Genomic DNA, 18,377 nt, shown 5'->3' with positions numbered 1-18,377 from the left:
TGCAAATTATCAAATTAGGTCTCAACTATGATGTATCATAACATTTTACTGACTACTCCAGTGGAGGATACATATAAATGTTACCAGATAGAAGAAATACACAGATACATATAAGAAAATAGAAAGTTCCATACAGAAAAAAAGAGAAAAAAAGCAGGTGAGAAGATAGATAATATGGTTGTGTTTTAATAGGGGACAGAAGACAATGTGAGCAGAGGTAAATGAAGAGAACAAGAGGAATAAAAGAAACAGTGAGAAAAGGTAGAACATTTCAGGCAGAGATAATAATAAATGCAAAGATTCTAAGGGAAAAGCATGTTTCAGTAGGTTTGAGGAACAGCATAATGGCCAGTGTAGCTAAAGAAAAGTGAACTAGTTGACGGATGCTGTCACTCACACCTGTTATCCCAGCACTTGGGAGGTTGAAGTGGAAAGATCACTTGAAAGTTCAGGAGTTTGACACCAGCTTGGGCAACACAGTGAGACTCCATATCTACAAAAAATCCAAAAATGAGCTAGGCATGGTGGGATGTGCCTGCGGTCCCAGCTACTCAGGAGGCTGGAAGTAGGAGGACTGCTTGAGTCTGGAAGGTCTAGGCTGCAGTGAGCATGCACTTCAGCCTTGGTGACACTTGTCTCAAAACACAAAGCAAAACACAATCCAGAAAAGCAAACTAGGAAAAAATGGTGAAAAATAAGATAATCAGGACTGGATGGCAGTGTTCTTTTAAACTATGTCTCCATACTGGTAGCAAAATCAAGTTGGAAGATCAAGAACTGGATTTTCTATTTGATTTCATTAAAATACCACAGAAGAATATTAGAGTACATCTCATACAATAAGGATAGTACTGTTTTGTGAAACTTTTGCATCAGATGTGTGTGCATGTGTTGAGTCTCAATTAAACAAGTATCACATACAATGAGTCGCAGAAACTTGGAAGGCTCTTTGTAGACCATGGTAAGGATACTGAAAATTATCCTAAATGTAACACATAGGAAGCCTACTATAGGGAGAACAAGAATAGAGAAATTACATAATCTATTAAATCCTTTAAAAAGATTACTTTGATCTTCCTACAAAGTACTTATTAATTCAAAATGAAAGATAACTTTAGAGTATAGAAACCTGGTAGACACCACATAATCACATATTCCACCACAAGAGTAGGAAAAAAATGACACCAAATTCCTCCTAATGTGATACACTATAAGGGAAACATCTTTTATGTAGTATTCCTGACAAAACAAATGCATCATCTGAACCTGATGAGGATATACAATCCAATTCAAAGATAATCTATAAAAAAGGTACAAAATAAACTAAAAAATGTTGGTTAACTTGCTATTCCAAATTACAGGAGATTAAAGACACACCATAACTAAGCACTTAAAAATTCAACACCTCTTCATGACAAAAAAATAAAACTCAGCAAGCTAAGACGAAACATGACTCCTACTTAAATAACAACTCCAGAACTAATGTCATATTTAATGATAAACTACTCAATCTTTCTTCCTAAGATTATGAACAGGACAAGAATTCCTATTCTCACCAATGACATCTGCATTGCATCTAATATCCTAGCTAGTAAGAAAAAGAAATAAAAGGTATGCAGATTGGAAAATAAGAAGTTATACTGTCTTTATTCGCAGATATTACCCTGTACGTTGAAATCTTGGAGTATCTACAAAAAAGTAACTGGAAAAAGATAATTTATTGAAGTTACAATATAAAGTCAAGTAACACTGTTGCTACATAATACATAAAATAAACTGGAAATTTAAAAAATACTCATTATATTAGAATCCCAAAATACAAAATATTGGGATTAAATATGACTTCACTTCAAAAGGCTGCGAGGACACATTAAGGAAAATCTAAATAAATGAAGAGACAATGTTTATGGATCAGAAGATTCAATTATCATTGAAGTATCAATTCTCCTTAAGTTGAGGTGCAGATCCAACACAATTCCAATTAAAAGCCCCATAGACATTTTTGTGCAAATTAAAAAGCTGATTGTAAAGTTTTTACAAGAATTAAACCTATTTAGGAAAACAAAAATCAAGACTAATACCATCTGAAAGGAAACTCCCTGTAACGCTACAGTAATCAAGCCAGTATAGTACTATCTACAGAAGGAATCAGCAAACTTAAGGGGTCAGACAGTAAATATTTCAGGCTTAAAGGTCATAGTCTTTGTTAAAATTATTAAACTCTATTGTTGTAGTCTGTAAGTAGCTAGAGAGAGCATATAAATACATGTCTATGACTGAGTTCTAATAAAACTTTATTTATAAAAACAGGTACCTGGCCCACTGGGTCTTGCAGATAATGAATCATTTGTCAAATACATGTATTACAAATTCATTCCCCTCTCTGTAGCTTCTGTTTTACTCTCATAATGACATATTTTTGAAAAACAGATGTTAAATTTGATCCAATTGCTCACTTTCTTTTTTTGGAGTTAGTGTTTTTACATGTCCTAATCAAGTAATCTTTGCCTACTCCAAGGCCACAAAGATGACTTTGTGTTTCCCTCTAAAAGCTTTATTAGTTTATTATTTCATGTTTATTATCATAGTTTATTATTTCATATGCAGCCCATGTGTAACTGATTTTTGCATATGGTGTGATGTAAAAGTCAAAATACTTTTTTTCCCTTACAGATATCTAACAGATGCAGTGCCATTCGTTGAAAAGACCATCCTTTTCCCACGGCACTGCTATGTCACTCTTGTCACAAATAAGGTAACTGTATTCATGTGTCAGGTTTACTATTTATATTACTGCCAAATCCACAAAATGTATAGCAAATGATAATAATAAACAAACTGTATTTATTATCAACTATCTATCAATCCCTCCAGACAGGAACATAGAGACTTCATCTCATCTAGTGTGTGACGGGCAGTCTCCCTAGGAAAAGGTTGGGGAAGAAAGAAAAGTTGTATGTTGATAAAAATTCTTCCAACTGGGATAGTAATTTATGATAGCTGGTAAAAATTGGCTTTGCCCTTTAAGATTCTAGAAGGAAAATAATTAAATATCCTAGCTAAAACAAAAGCTTCTAGGAAGAGTATATTCCTGGAGAAAGGCTCAGTATGTATGAACACAGATTCTAAGAAAAAAACAAGTATCAGTTAAGAAAGCATTTCATTGCTATCCCAAGGAACGAACTGAATTCTAGTGCACTGAGGGCTTGACACTGTACAGAATTTTAAGAATCAAAAAATACAAGATTTGTAACTACAATTACATCTTTTCAGAGGAGAATGAAAGGCAAAAAAGGAATTGAAGACTTCTGCAAACAAGTGCATCATAGATAATAATAACTGGCAACCAATAATTAACAACATTATTCATTATACTCTCACAATCCTGAAAGAAACTAAAATTCTCCAATAAAACTACACTCATTATGAGGTCAGCATTACTGTGATACCTGAACTTTAAGGTGTTGGGAGACAATTATCCTAAATATATTTTCTGCATATCTTTGAAGCAGAGGCACGAAATATATTCTGGACTACTATTTCAAGGATGTCTGTAAAGCAAATAACGCAAATAACCTAGGAAGATATAGTATCTCTTTCTAAAGTAAAAGGCAGATTTGTTTAAAGTTCAGTAGAATAATGTCTCTTCTAAGCAAAGTACAGGAAGGCTTACTGGTCATCTCCATATTTCCCCGTGAAAATTGAGGATCAGGGAAGTGGTCCAAATGCTGATACTCTGGGTTAATGATACTGCTGTCAGTGATAAACTATCCTTTGTGCCTGACACAGGAGTCTCATGTCTTTTTATCAGCATCTATGAAACTGTGATAGGCTAACTTGTTAGCTTGCAAATAGGCTAAAAATCTCAGACCCACTGTCATTCTGGGGAAGATGGAATGCTGACAGAGAAAGGGCTCTCTGGAGGAGAAAAATGAGAGCCTTATAGGTTGATTAACAACATTAAAGATGTGTCTATGGGATTATCTGGTTAATAAGGCAATAAATGTCCTTTACTTCATGGCCTATTAATGAGGAGCTGGAAAGGCAGGTTCAGTACTGGGAAGATGGCTGACAGCTGCCTGAATAGTGCCCTGGTTATTGCTAACTCTTTTCCAGAAGAAAGTACCTTCTCACTGATTTGGTAGTAGTACTTTAATTAAAGCATAATGTACTTTAATTTCTGTTTTGATATAAACTAAATATCACCATCTTCTTTTTTTTAAAGATTTTCATAAGTTTCACTTTCTCGAAAACAGGGGCAACACAAATTTACCTTATTTAATAAGTTTCTTCTGGGCAAATCAAGTACTTGCTAATTCATACTTTTAATAGTTTACTATTCAAAAGATTTCTCCATATACTAAAAAGTAAACCTCAAAGAGTCACACAAAAGATTAGGACACAATAAAAATATCAAAAAACAGTATGAATATTTATCAGATTTTTATGAGGGCAATAATCTAAGTGCAAGAAGGCAAATATATAAACATTACTCAAAGATATAAACACTTAAGCTGTCATTAAAGTGAGAAAAAGTAAGCAATATTAACCAAAAACAGTCAAAGTGAAATGTCCACAACAATTATGACCCAAAATCAAATCATATGCTATTTTTTCTTTTATTCGAGAGAAGGTCTCACTGTTATAGGTTGCTTAGGCTGGAGTGCAGGCACCATTATAGCTCACTGGAACCTCCAACTCCTGGGCTCAAGAGATCTTCGGGCCTCAGGCCCCCGAGTAGCTGGGACTAAATGTTTGCACCACCACGCCTGGCAAATTTTTTTTGTAGACAAGAGGTGGGGGTGGAGTCTCACTATGTTGCCCAGGCTGGTTCTGACCTCCTGGCCTCAAGTGATCCTCCAGCCTTGGCCCCCTAAAGTCTGGGATTATTGGCATGAGCCACTGTGCCTGGCCCATATGTTATTCAAACAGCTAAAAAATAGATAATGGGTACAACAGGAGCAAACAGAATTTAAAACAAGCATAAAGAAACCAACTGCAATATGAGTCAAAGAAACTCAATGTATAATTCACATATCTCAGATATCAATTCATAACCATTAAGTTGGAAATAGTATTTAGTAGTATTTCTACACACACACACACACACACACACACACATACACACACACGTCTCTTTGAGACTCTATACTCCAGCAATGCCAAATTAGTGCTGATTCTTCAAAAGAACCATCATCTCTGGGATATCACATAAACTGCAATATTTGTTTGATACAACTCTCTTTCCTCACTTTCGTACACTATAATTATTGTTATAAATACTTATTTACATGCTTGTTCCCCACTTGACTGTATGTTTTAAAAGTAGAGACTGTCTTGATTACCAATAGTCTCCAAAATTGAATGTAAGCACCGTATACATTTATTTGCTCAATGTTGGCATGGTTACATTAAAAGTGGTGACAGGTAACTTCTGCAATATTTGTAAAGCACTTTAATCCAAGCCCAAGACTCTAAGATAATGAAAAAAATACATGGAGAGGGGTATTTTAAATGATTATATTTATATTTTTTAAAATCTAGGGGAAACAAATTTATTAGATAATTGATTAAATTGTGGTATAAGCCTATATGACAGCATATTAGTATTTCAAAAATATGGACCAATAGGTAAAATGCTTATGGCAATATTAATTTTTAAACAGTAGGCAATAAATTGAACCTACAGTATTGTTATAGACCTAAAAATTACACAAGGACAAGGTGAAAGTTTCAAAAAGGTTAACATTAGCACTGCTAGATCAAGAAAATGAAAAATCCACACTAGAATGAATACATTACATATATATACATGATGAAAACTATGTAAGGGTCAAAACAAACGAAACTCAGCTATACATGACAATGTGGTTGACCCTCACGAACTTAAAGAAAAAAAGTCACAAAAGAATACCCAATGTAATTAACAATGACTGTTAAACATATCAGTAATAAATATTAACAATGAAATATTAGACATTTAGGACAGCTCTCTTGGGCAAGAGGAAAAAGGCATAAGGAGAAGTAGTTAGGAGATGAGATCTAGAAAACATAAAACACAAAAACATGGATTGTTTATTTTGATTTACATTAATGCTATTTAAGCAATATGTATTTTTTATAAAAGACTTCTACTTAAATTTTATTAAAATGATGCCTTCATACCAACATAATTTACATGGTTTAATTATTTTTCTAAATGTAAATTTTCTTCAAATAGGACTCATAGGCCCTCAGGACTCATAGGGCCTCACTATATATGAGTGAGGGCTAGTACATACCATAAAGAAGTATAATATATACCTATACATACACATCTATATTAGTGCACATACACACACAGGTATGGAGCACTGCATTACATGGTATTATGAACAGCAATTACTGCTGCAACAAGTATCTTTACAGTAAAAACTTCTTTCAGTTATCAAAATATAAGGGCAAGAAAATAGACTACTCACTTCCGCCACTCTCTATGGGCTAAAGGAATCTACCAAGAAAAAGAAAATTCAAATACCTTTATATGTGGTTTTACTTCGTATTGTTGTAAGTTAATTCTGCATGTCTCTTTAACTTCTGTATGTTTTGAAAGCAGACATACTGACTGCTCTTTACTCTCTACTACCTTTCCAAATGTTAATGCCCCGAGTTGATAGACAAATGGACTCCCATGGCTGAAGTGCTCAAAGTTAAAACAGAAGCAGGCAGCCATGGCTGGGTGAGGAAGTGGTCACCTATTGTGTTCTCAGAAAGACTTTGTAAAAGTATGACAAGACCTCCTTTTCTACAACCAAGCCAAACCAGTTCCTATTGTTGGTGCCAAAATAAACTGCAGCCAGAATCCCCTCACCCATCATTCACTATTAGAAAGAAACATTTGACAGAGACTTCTGGTTTTATGCTTGAAAACCAACCAATCAGAGTTCACCTGTCCCAGTCAATCAGGGCTCAGCTGTGGTTATTCAGCTCAAACTATGGTTATTCAGAATTGGGTATTTGGCAAACATTTTTCCAAAGTAAATCAATCAATCATTGCTCAGCTATATTGACCAAGGGGCTCAGCTGTGCTGACGGATCAGAACTAAGCTGCCATTCATTCATTTGCATAAACAGATCTGCTTGGGAAGCTGGGCAGGAACTTTTGCTATAAAACCTGAACCCGGCCAGGTGCGGTGGCTCATGCCTGTAATCCCAGGACTTTGGGAGGCCAAGGTGGACGAATCACGAGGTCAAGAGTTTGGGACCAGCCTGGCCAACATGGTGAAACCTTGTCCCTACTAAAAATACAAAAAATTAGCTGGGCATAGTGGTGGGCACCTGTAATCCCAGCTACTCGGGAGGCTGAGGCAGGAGAATCGCTTGAACACGGGAGTCAAAGGTTGCAGTGAGCCGAGATCATGCCAATGCACTCCAGCCCGGGGGACAGAGTGAGACTCTGTCTCAAAGAAAAGAAACATTGAACTTCTCTTTGTTCTCTAGAACACATCTTCATTTTACACTGAAAGCTGCCTAAGGCTACATCTCCTCAGTCTGCAAACTGTTCGCTGGAATAGTCTCTTTCCTCCAAATTCCTTTTCAAAGAACTTTGTTCACACACGGATGTTTGCATAATGAATAGCCTTAGAAGATAGAGTGTCTCCCTCCAGTACTATAGGCAAAATGTTTATGACAATAAGCAGGTAGACATGCTAACTGATCATTATAGTAGACTCAAGTTCCCTAAGCTCAAGTTTTCTCTCCTGTAATACAACCTACTGATGTAGGTGGGAATCCATCTGGACCCATCTGTTCTGTCCAGTGGGAATTTTAGACTTGAGAAATTGGTGCAAATATGCTAATGCTTATGCTGCTTACTGTGCAAAGTAATAGAGTCTCCAATCCAGTAATTTCCTGTCTCCTACCAGCATCCATTAAACTGGCAGGTTAACTTGTTAGCCTGTAAATGTGGTAAAATCTCAGAACCTTCACAGTTCTTAAGTAACTTTCTAAGAATTAGTGCTGTTATTGTGTGAATGGTATATACACACAATCTCTTTTAGACAAGCTACTTTCAAAGTATGATATGCAGAAGAACCCTATTGGGTTGGGGAGGGGGGTGCTGGGAGATACCTTCAGGGGGTCCATAGACTTAAAACTATTTTCATAATAATACTAGGATGTAAATTGCTTTCTCCCTATTTTTAAATTTGTATGGATGGTACAAAAGAAAAAGTAGGTAAAATTGCTGGAGTGATAGCATCAATTATTGCAAATAATAGCACCAGATACTAGTAATTACCTGAAGTTGCTACATTCTTCACTGCCATGTACTCACTGTAAAGAAAAGGCCAGTTTCACTTTAAAATGTCCTTGAGAAAGAAAAATGATTAATTTTATTAAATCTTGACTCTTGAGTACATGTCTTTTTAGTATTCTGCATGATTAAATGGGAAGCACACATAAAGCAGTTCTGCTGCATACTAAAGTACCATGGTTGTCTCAAGGAAAAGCACTTGGGAATCGTTTGAGTTGCAAACACTGAAATGGCCATTTTTTCATGGAACAGTATTTTCACCTGAAACAACAGTTGACAAACTATGGCTATTCTGAATTGAGATTTGGCAAACATTTTCCCAAAGTAAATGACTGAAGTCTATCACTTCAAGGAGAACACCCAAAAGTATTTGTTGCCAATGATAAAATTTCAGCTTTTGAACAAAACTTAGAATTTTGAAGAACTCATATTTATCACCATGAGGATGACAGCCTGCCAATCCTTAAAACACTCTTCTGGTGAGATTAGTGGTATATTAACAAACACTTATGTGTGTATCGGTTTATACTGAATAATGAAATAGATTAGCATTTGGAAAGTCTGCATAACTCAGAGAAGCAATATTTCCAAATTGTCGTCATGCGTAAAACATCCATTCAAAGTGTCTCAAAAACCAACTGATTTTAAAGTAACAGAGCATGAAAAGTTTACATTGCAACTAATATTTAAGAAACGGGCACGTCAAATTTTGGTGTAATATCAAAGGAAAAAACTCACCATTAACTACAAATGTTAATTAAATACCCTTCTCTTTCCAATTATATATCTATAGGAATCTGAATATATTTCAACCGCAGTATATCGCGAGAGATTGAATGCAGAAGCAGATATAAAGATTCAACTATATTAATGCAGACATTAGAGAGATCTGCAAAACTGTAAAACAATGACATTCCTTTTTTTTTATTATTCTGGAAAATGTCCTAATTTTCATTAGAAAATATTATTTCTGTTAACAATAGGTTATTATTTTTAAATGAATATTTTTAAAATTTCTTAATTTTTAATATGATACATTTTGATAAATATAATCCAACTATAAAAACTAAGTACACCAAAAAGCTGAAGGAGGTAAGGGCAGGCAAAGTAAACCCAATGGGTGGTTAAAAGGCTTGCTAAGAATACTAATTAATCAGTCAAACATAACTGCAAGGAAAAGTTTAACCTGATTAAAAAATAAATGTCAAATCCTCTAACATACTAATTTTAATTACAAATGAACTGTTTGTAATTAAACAATTTTGTTTCATAAAAATGCCGTTTACATGAAATTACTTGATTATTCATTACTTTGAATGACTTTTTTTGTAACGGATAATTCTGTTTTTTATAATAATTTAAAATTTCCATTTCCAAATAGTTTAATAAAATATGGAGGGAAAAAAAAGAATGTAAAGGGGTCCTGAGACCAAAAACCACTGGTTTAGGAACTTTTTAAACGTTTTTTAAACTATTATAACTATTTACACTATTATAAATGCTCTAATAACTTCTGATTCTATCCTTAATATCCTCTTGAAAGGATTAATAATATACGCACTTGCTTTTCCTACTTCCTTTCATAATGACATTAACTTAATTATTTTCTGTTTGTAACTCTTTTTCTTCCTGTCTTGATGAGTTTATTTAAAAGTTACAAATATTCTTTCAGGTGCTTCAATTTTATATCTTAAGCCAGTGGTCTCCAACTTTTTTGGCACCAGGGACTCGTTTCATGAAGACAATTTTTTCACGGACAAAGGCGGGGGTGTGTGGGCGTTCCAGCATGAAACCTCAGATCATCGGGCATTAGTCTCATAAGGACTGCATAACCTAGATCCTGTGCATGCACAGTTCACAATAGCACCGCTATGAGAATCTAAAGCTGCTGCTGATCTGACAGGATGCGGAGCTCATCCACTGCTCACCTCCTGCTGTGCGACCAGGTTCCTAACAGGCCAGGGACCTGTAAGGTCCGTGGCCTGGGTGGCTGGGACCCCTGTCTTAAGCAATAGATGAATATCATCCGATCTAAGAAATTCACCATAATCTAATACTTAAAAATATCCTATCACCTTCTGGTCATTCAAGTCTATATAATTTGATTACTACAGATCAGTGTTGTCCAACAGAAATAAAATGGGAGCCACATACATAATTTTAAATTTTCTAGGAGCCATATTTAAGCATAAAAAGAAACTGGATAAATTAACTTGAATAATGTATTTTATTTAACCAAACATATCCAAATGATTATCATTTCAACATAAAAATTAATTAGTAATATGTTTTATGTATTTCATATTTTCAAAATCTGGTTGTGTATTTTACATTTATAGCACATTTCAATTCAGACTAGCCACATTTCAATTGCTCAATAGTCACCATATGGCCAGAGGCTAACATTTTGACAGCTCTTAGATAGAAGTAAAAATAATTCATCTTCAATTCTATCTGAATTCTGATTTGCACTTTACACTTTAGTGACCAATTTAATATTTCAGAGAAATATTAAATATTCAGTTCTGATATTTAATATTTCTTTTATTGTGCTGCTTCATTTATTTATTTAACATTTTATTTTCCAAATGGCAATTCTAACCCTAATGTCCATGTCTTTAAAGGAAACATATTTTGGGATATTTGTCATTTAAAACATAGAGTTCTGACCTTTTTATTATAGCATTATTTTCTAAAACTCTTAGGGAATATACTAACCTTCCCATGTAAGGTAATTTCAAATTTCAAGCATTGCATGAGTATCCATTCTACATATATGTTTATGCATTTTTACTTCACTGCATTTTTTTCTATATAAAATTAATAATATAAAAATCAAAATACTTATAATTTTTAACTTTTATGTTCGGGGTACATGTGCAAGTTTGCTACACAGGTAAATTGCGTGTCATGGGGGTTTGGTGTATAGATTATTTCGCCAACCAGGTAATAAGCATAGTTCCCGACAGGTGGTTTTTCAATCCTCATCCTCTTCCCTCCACCCTCAAGTAGGCTCTGGTGTCTGTTGTTTTCATTTGTGTGTCCATATGTATTCAGTGTTTAGGATCTCACATGAGTCAGAATGGCCATTATTAAAAAGTAAAAAAAAAAAAACAGATGCTGGTGACATGGGGGAGAAAAGAGAATGCTTATATACTGCTAATGGGAATGTAAATTAGTTAGCAATTGTGGAAAGTAGTTTGGAGATTTCTCAAAGAACTCAGAGCAGAATTATCATTTGACCCAGCAATCCCATTATTGTGTGTATACCCAAAGGAATAAAAATTGTTCTACCATAAAGGGCTTATAATTATAAAAAGAAAGTTTGGTTTCAAATCCAACTGAAACAAAGATAAGAATCTTTAGTTTAATTATACACTAATTGAAGTTAAACCAGCAATTAAACTTTGAAATGTGATTAGTTAAAAAGGTATGTACAAAATGCTGGAAATGTCTCATCAAATAAAAGCTATGGTACAATGAAGGATTGTTTGTTTATTTCTTAAGTTTCTGAGGATAGAAACTGCTTAGCACAGAAATCTATTGTTCACATTCCTTAGGAACACAGAAGTAAGACTAACTGTATTTATTCAGAAGGAAGGACGAACTGTAGTAGCTTAGGATCCCCAAAGAGAAATTTATGATCCTGTTGGTTTAGGGAAAATTATGGAAAGCATACTGGCAGCCCAAGAGATCTAGTTTCCACTACTGACTCTCTCTTTGATCCCATATAAACTCCATCTATCTCAGTTTGTCTTAATAAATCCGTAAAATGAAGAAGATGAAATATGGAATTTCTCTGAAGTTGGAAAGATTGTCCCTGTTTATTATATATTAGACTTCTTCCCCACTCTTGATCTACGACACTGAGAAGATCCACTGCTATAACATTCTAGCTTTTATAAATTCCTGAGGAGTGAAGTCACATTTGATCGGTAAATGTAAGAAAAATCGGTATATTCTTCTCAGTTCTATCACTTTTTCATATAAGGAGCTAGAGGCCTCAGGAAACAAGAGTTTTCAACTGTCCCTCTAGGGGCAGCCAGAGCTGATTTAACATTGCCTGTGACTATAGGTAAATCTGCTAAATTCTAGGACTTAGTACGTAGATCCACTAAGCTTTTGTACTGTAATGTATCAGTAATAATGCTTTTATTTTGCCATTCTTTGGTTTTAATTAATATACTCAAACATAAGAAATGAAGAAAGGTATCATTAACTGGGAGTATCTCAGTGACCATCATTAAGCTACTGATCAACACTATTTAGGAGTACTAAGATGAACTGAAATTTTCAGGGAAGCTAAGTTTAAACCACAGCATTTTATGACACCTAAGATATAGCTGCCTTCCCTGTAAGTTTGGCAGAAAACAGTATCTAAGAGTTACAGCACCTAAAAGTATAACGTTAAGAAGAACAACCAGATTCTTCATTATTAGAACAAATAATCTCCAGTTAGTCAGATTCAAGAGGCTTCTATCAGTCACGCCTGAAACTGGTTCTCTAAAATTTAACCCAAGGTAACAAAGAGAAGAGTAGCTATGTGATGGCTCTTATTTATCACAATTCAGGGAATCATCTATAAGATTATGTCAAAACTAAACAACAGCTAGGAAGTAAAACTCCTAAAAACTTGAAACAGCTCTGATAATCTGGGGTTTTGACCAGTACCCAGCCTGGATATAATAATCTGACTAAGAATACTGCTTACTCTTCAATTAGAAGATTAATTGAGGAGGAAGGGAGAAAATGAAAGACAGTCATTTCTTGAGATCCAAGATGGACCTAAAACAATTTTTTTTAATTTAATAACTGTCACTAAAAGATAATTCTAAAGAAATATATTAAGCAACTATCATGAATCAGAACATTTGGTAGGTGTTGAGGACACTGGTAAAATGTCATCCATGTGCTTTTTAGAACTTACTAGTGTTAAAGCATGGTAAGGAAGAGAGCAATGCAGAGATAGAATTGTAAAAGCAAATATTTAATTTTGATACAGCTTCAAATGGTACTTCTGCCTAGCCATTGGTCCTATGCCATTCCACCTCGTTTATCCACATAGGTATAACTAGAAATGCTCATTTTACAACTTCTTTGAGTACTAATTAACATTCAGCCATTAAAGAAAGCTGGTAAGTATCCAAAAATACCAGGAAGGGACAGCGAGTGAGAAGAACAGTTATATTTCCTTTCAGTCAGTAAGATGTTGGGCCAGAACTCAGACCTGGTAAACCAGCTTCCCATGACACTTTTAACTTCAGTTACATGAATTCTGGTAGAATACACTTTCCCCCAAACCTCTACATAACAAAGAAACATCAGGGCAAACTTGGCAGAAATTTTTCAGAGTTTTCTTGAAAATAGAGCCTTTGAAACCTGTATCAAAGACTAACAAGTCTAAAAACAGAAACAAAAGACCAAGTTGCTCTCAATCTCCTCTGTTGCTTTTGCTTGGAATGAGTCTCCCAAATTTCCTTCTGGTTTCAGTAATAACACTAATTTCTATATGCACAGCTCTAAGTTAGCCACCAATTGGCTGAGACACCCTGCTCACAGAAACAACTCCATGAAACACACACTTAGTAGTAATAACTAATGGTTAAGGATTCCCCTAAGAAGGAAGGTCTAATAAGGTTCTAAATTAAAAAAAAAAAAAAAAAAATCTACATCTACTGCATCAAGTCACTCCAGGCAGTCTTCTTCAGTATCTTAATACAAAACTGTCAAAGCTTGTAAACACAGTGTAAATTTTTTTAGGGGGGGCAGGGTGTGAAATATATATATGGCACACAAGAGAGAAAAGGAAAAACAAATTCCAGATGAATTAATGAGTTGAATAAAAATATTCCAAAATAGAAAAAGAAGAAAAAAATTAACTCACTTGATATAGAAGCATTATTCAAATTTAAAACACATCATACAAATTGGTAAGAAACACTAAGACAAATAAAAACTTCTTCACAAAAGAAATAGTTATTACATGAAATAGTTGACAGTTAAAAAAAAAATTGGCACAAGTTTATTCTGCACACCAATTAGTAATGATCAAACAAAAAATGAAGGTGAAGATGCAGTGAATCAGGCAATAACTGCAATCATTACTAATAAAAATATAAGTAGTAATCAATTTGTCAGAGGCTTATGATTCATTAATTTGAATTCTGTAACTTATTAGATACATTTCCCTGGAAATAGAAAAGGCAGAGATTTTTAAAAATAGCATCATCATAATGTATTTTTAAAAAGCTATTACTTATTGTAATGGGTAGAATCACTACATGCAGACATGACCAACATCATAGTATAATCCAACCATTAAACCAGACATTTAAATAACATGAGGAAACGCTTAAGTTCATAATGTTGAATGAAAAAAAAAAACGTGAAGTTATTATACATTATAGGGTCACAATTATATATGAAAAACCCATCCAGAAAAGCGCAAATTGAAAGATATCAATATAAAGTGGTACCAAAACTATACAACACTGTTTTACTGAGTGTATGAAAAGATGCTACTTGACAGAGTGATGAGACTTATCAAAGCCAATAACTGCTAATCAAGTATCTTTGAAAAACATATACAGGCCAATCATCATCTGAGTTAACTACTGACAAAATTTTATAAAAATATTAATAACAGTAACTTACCACATGAGTAGTTTTTAATGTATTGCCATCAAATCTGCACAAACTGGAGCTCTCTTCAAAGAAAATATCACATTCTTCTAACTCTTGAGCATTGCAAGGTGGTTTTTCTTTATCTGGATTTGGATTCTTAATCCAGAAAGTAAAATAAGTAAATAAGTAAAACAAATAAACAAGGGAATGGGTTTCTTCATCTTTAAAAATGTTAAGGTTACAGCAGTAATTAAAAATGAATTGCAAACCCATGACCAATAAAATCATAATCACACAAACAGAAATAACAGAATGACGAAGTCAGCAGAAAAGGATATGAAAACACGTATTATAAACATGCTCCATATACTCAAAGACGTAAAGGAAAACATAAACATGAGAAAGTGAGAGATGAAAGAAAAGAACCATACTGAACTTCTAGATATAAAAACACAAATCTGAAATGAAAAACAAAACAGATATGACAGACAGCTGATTAGACACTGCAGGACAAAAGACCAGTGAGCTTGAAAAATAGCAATAGTGACTACAAAATGAAGCACAAAGACAAAACATAAAAACAGAGAAACTCAGTGATCTGTGGAACAATATCAAATGGTCTAGCATATGGGTAATTGGAGGAGGGCAAGAAGAATGGGGAAAAAATTGTGAGTAAGTAATGGCCAACACTTTAGAATGTCAAAGAACTCCAAGCACAACAAATATTTTTTTTAAAAATCAAAAACCACAGTAAGTCACATTATAAGTAAATTTCTGAAAAGCAGTAATAAACAAATTCCTAAAAGCAGACAGGGGAGGAAAAGATACATTATTTACAGAGGAATAAAGATGTAAAAGACAGCTGACTTCTCATCAGAAACTACGTAGGCCAGAATACAATGGTGTATATTTGAAGGTGTAAGATTAAAAACAAACAAACAAACAAAAAAAACCTGTCAACGCTGAATTATATACATAACAAAAATAACTTTAGAAAAGGGAAGAAAAGACAAATATTTTTGCAGAAAAAAGCCGAGAATTTATCACCAGCAAATCCACACTAGAAAAAAATGCTAAAAGAAACTCTCCAGCCAGAAAAAAATAACATCAGATGAAAATGTCAATCAACACAAAGGAATACAGAATAGATGAAAAGGCAAATATAAGAGTAAATGAAAAACCTTTATTTCACATTTTTAATCTCTTTTAAAAGAGAATTACTGACTATAGCTAAAATAGCAATGTATTATTAATTTTAATGGAATATAAAATGTAAGACAATAATACAAAGAACAGAAGAGAAGAAAATATAAATTTCTTAAATTATAGATGAAGTGATACAGTTTTTAAAGACAGTTGGTGATAAGTCAAAGATGTAACCTCTAGAACCACTAAAATACACACACAAACACAAAAATATCTACCCAAACAGAAATACTGAAATATTGTTAATAAGCCTAAACTAGACATAAATAAATTCATAAAAGCAATTTTTAAATGTTCCCTTGCTTCAATGCAAGGGTCACTGTCTGGTCTTATATACCTCACAGAGTAACAGGATCACAATAATTAAGCAATAAATTATACAATATCTGCATATAGCAGAAATACAATTCTACAACTGACCAAATGTGTAAACATCTAGTTTGCTAAGATACAGAGTTATGTTAATTCTCATGTTATTAAACATTTAATGAAATGAACTGAGAGAATCTGAAACTAAATGGATGGAAGTTCTAGAAGATCTACATCCTCAACATGTGTCCATGTCCCAGCTGGAATATGGAACCGCCTAGTTGTGGCTGTTGCCTGTAGTCTAAATATCAATGGGAACAATTATGGTTGCTGTGACTGGTTGTAACGGCACCACCAGCAACCTCCTGGTTAGTTGATGCCATTCTGTACAGTGTCTCAAGGAGATATCTATATCCAACAGAATAGAGAAAGTACCCTATAGATTTCTCCTTCCCTTCACCTTCCAATTATCCATACTTTAGAAGCAGAAAAAATTAAAAGTTCAGGACTATCAAGATCACCAGTGCTTCACAAGACAAGATTAGAGAGAAAAGGAAATTGCAGAGAAAAGGGTCAAACTTCAATATAGCAAATGCTATGTTGCTTTCCAAAGACCATTTACTGATTTTTAAACTGAGTTGAAAAAGACAAGCGGAAAGCAGCAAATAAGGGGCTAAAAAGCTGAGTTTGGGGTATTAAAGTGCTTGGGAGTCAAAAATTAGACTTCAGAGTCCACACAGTAGGAGAAGCCCTGGTAAACATCCTAGGCTTTCAGTTGAGATAAATGAAAAGTTTTGCCTTAGGTGTAAGAATAAACATGGAATAAATCAGCCATGTAAAAGACTGAAGCCCAGCATCGAATCAAATCAATCCCTATGGAATTAAGGTAGGCTAAAAATTTAGAGAATGCAGTTACAGTAGTGCTTAGAAGGACGTGTACAACATTAAGTGCTTTCATTGGAACAGAAAATTCAAAAATCAACTAGGCTATCACCTTCAAAAATAGAAAACAAAAAAGCAATATAAATTCCTAGTAAACAAAAGGAAGAACATAATACATGGAACATGGAAATTAAGAAATGGAAAACTGAAAAACAAAGGCAATGGAAACAGATGCTCACATCAGATCTATATCTGTTAAAAGAAATTAAAAACATTAAAAACTAAGGCACCATAGTTAAGTGCCTTCCAAAAAAGCAAACTCGAGGTCCAGATTGTTTTACTGACAAATTCTACCAAACATTTTAAGACATAACACTAGTTCTATACATTCTCTTCTACAAATAGAACACTTCCCTAATCATTTTACAAAGTTATAACCCAGATATCCAAACTGGAAAAGGATGGTAAAAAACAACACAACACAAAACAAAAAATCTGACCAAGAAGGGCTTATCCCACCAATGCAGAAAATTATATAATCATTCATGATAAAAACTCTCAGCACACTACAAACAGAAGAAAGTTTTTTCAATGTTATACAAAGAATCTATCCTTCTTAATGATAAAATAGTCAATTATTTTCCCCAAGATCACAAATAAGGCAAGAACGTCTGCTTTTACCATTTGAGAGTTCTATATAGCTGTGGAGCAGACATTCTAACCACTGCAGTAAGGCAAGTATGAATATTTGGAAAAAAAAACTGCCTTCAGCTGCAGATAAGATTGTATGTTTGTCTTTTCAAAATGTAACAAACACACTGGTGTTCAGGCATAAATAACTTTCTCATAAACACTAATATTCAATTGAAACCATCAAGTTTAAAAAGTAGTTAACTGCAATTATCTACAATCTCAAAACACATCTCCAATACTGTCACTGCTATTATATTCCCAGAGCCTAACACAATAATACTTGCTTAATGAGTGAATATAAGGCAATGCAGCCTGTATGGTTTGTTGTACACAGGGCTATGAAATCAAAGTTTTGAAGTCCTACATATGA

At 33.9% G+C, this 18,377-nt stretch overlaps 2 protein-coding genes across 2 annotated transcripts in view; one reads left to right on the top strand and one right to left on the bottom strand.

Moving 5' to 3' along the window:
- Positions 1–18,377, top strand: part of EBAG9 (estrogen receptor binding site associated antigen 9) — a 1,013,262-nt gene that overhangs the window by 706,027 nt on the left and 288,858 nt on the right. The gene's annotated exons all lie outside the window — the stretch shown is intronic.
- NUDCD1 (NudC domain containing 1) overlaps positions 1–18,377 on the bottom strand; it is a 92,312-nt gene that overhangs the window by 15,653 nt on the left and 58,282 nt on the right. Inside the window, exon 8 of the mRNA XM_050801380.1 lies at positions 14,948–15,073. Within this exon, the coding sequence (XP_050657337.1) occupies positions 14,948–15,073 (126 nt within the window). The remainder of the gene's footprint in view (positions 1–14,947; positions 15,074–18,377) is intronic.

Source organism: Macaca thibetana, chromosome 8, assembly GCF_024542745.1.
Source record: "Macaca thibetana thibetana isolate TM-01 chromosome 8, ASM2454274v1, whole genome shotgun sequence".
NCBI classification, from domain to species: domain Eukaryota; kingdom Metazoa; phylum Chordata; class Mammalia; order Primates; family Cercopithecidae; genus Macaca; species Macaca thibetana.
This window is presented reverse-complemented; position numbering and strand designations above follow the sequence as displayed.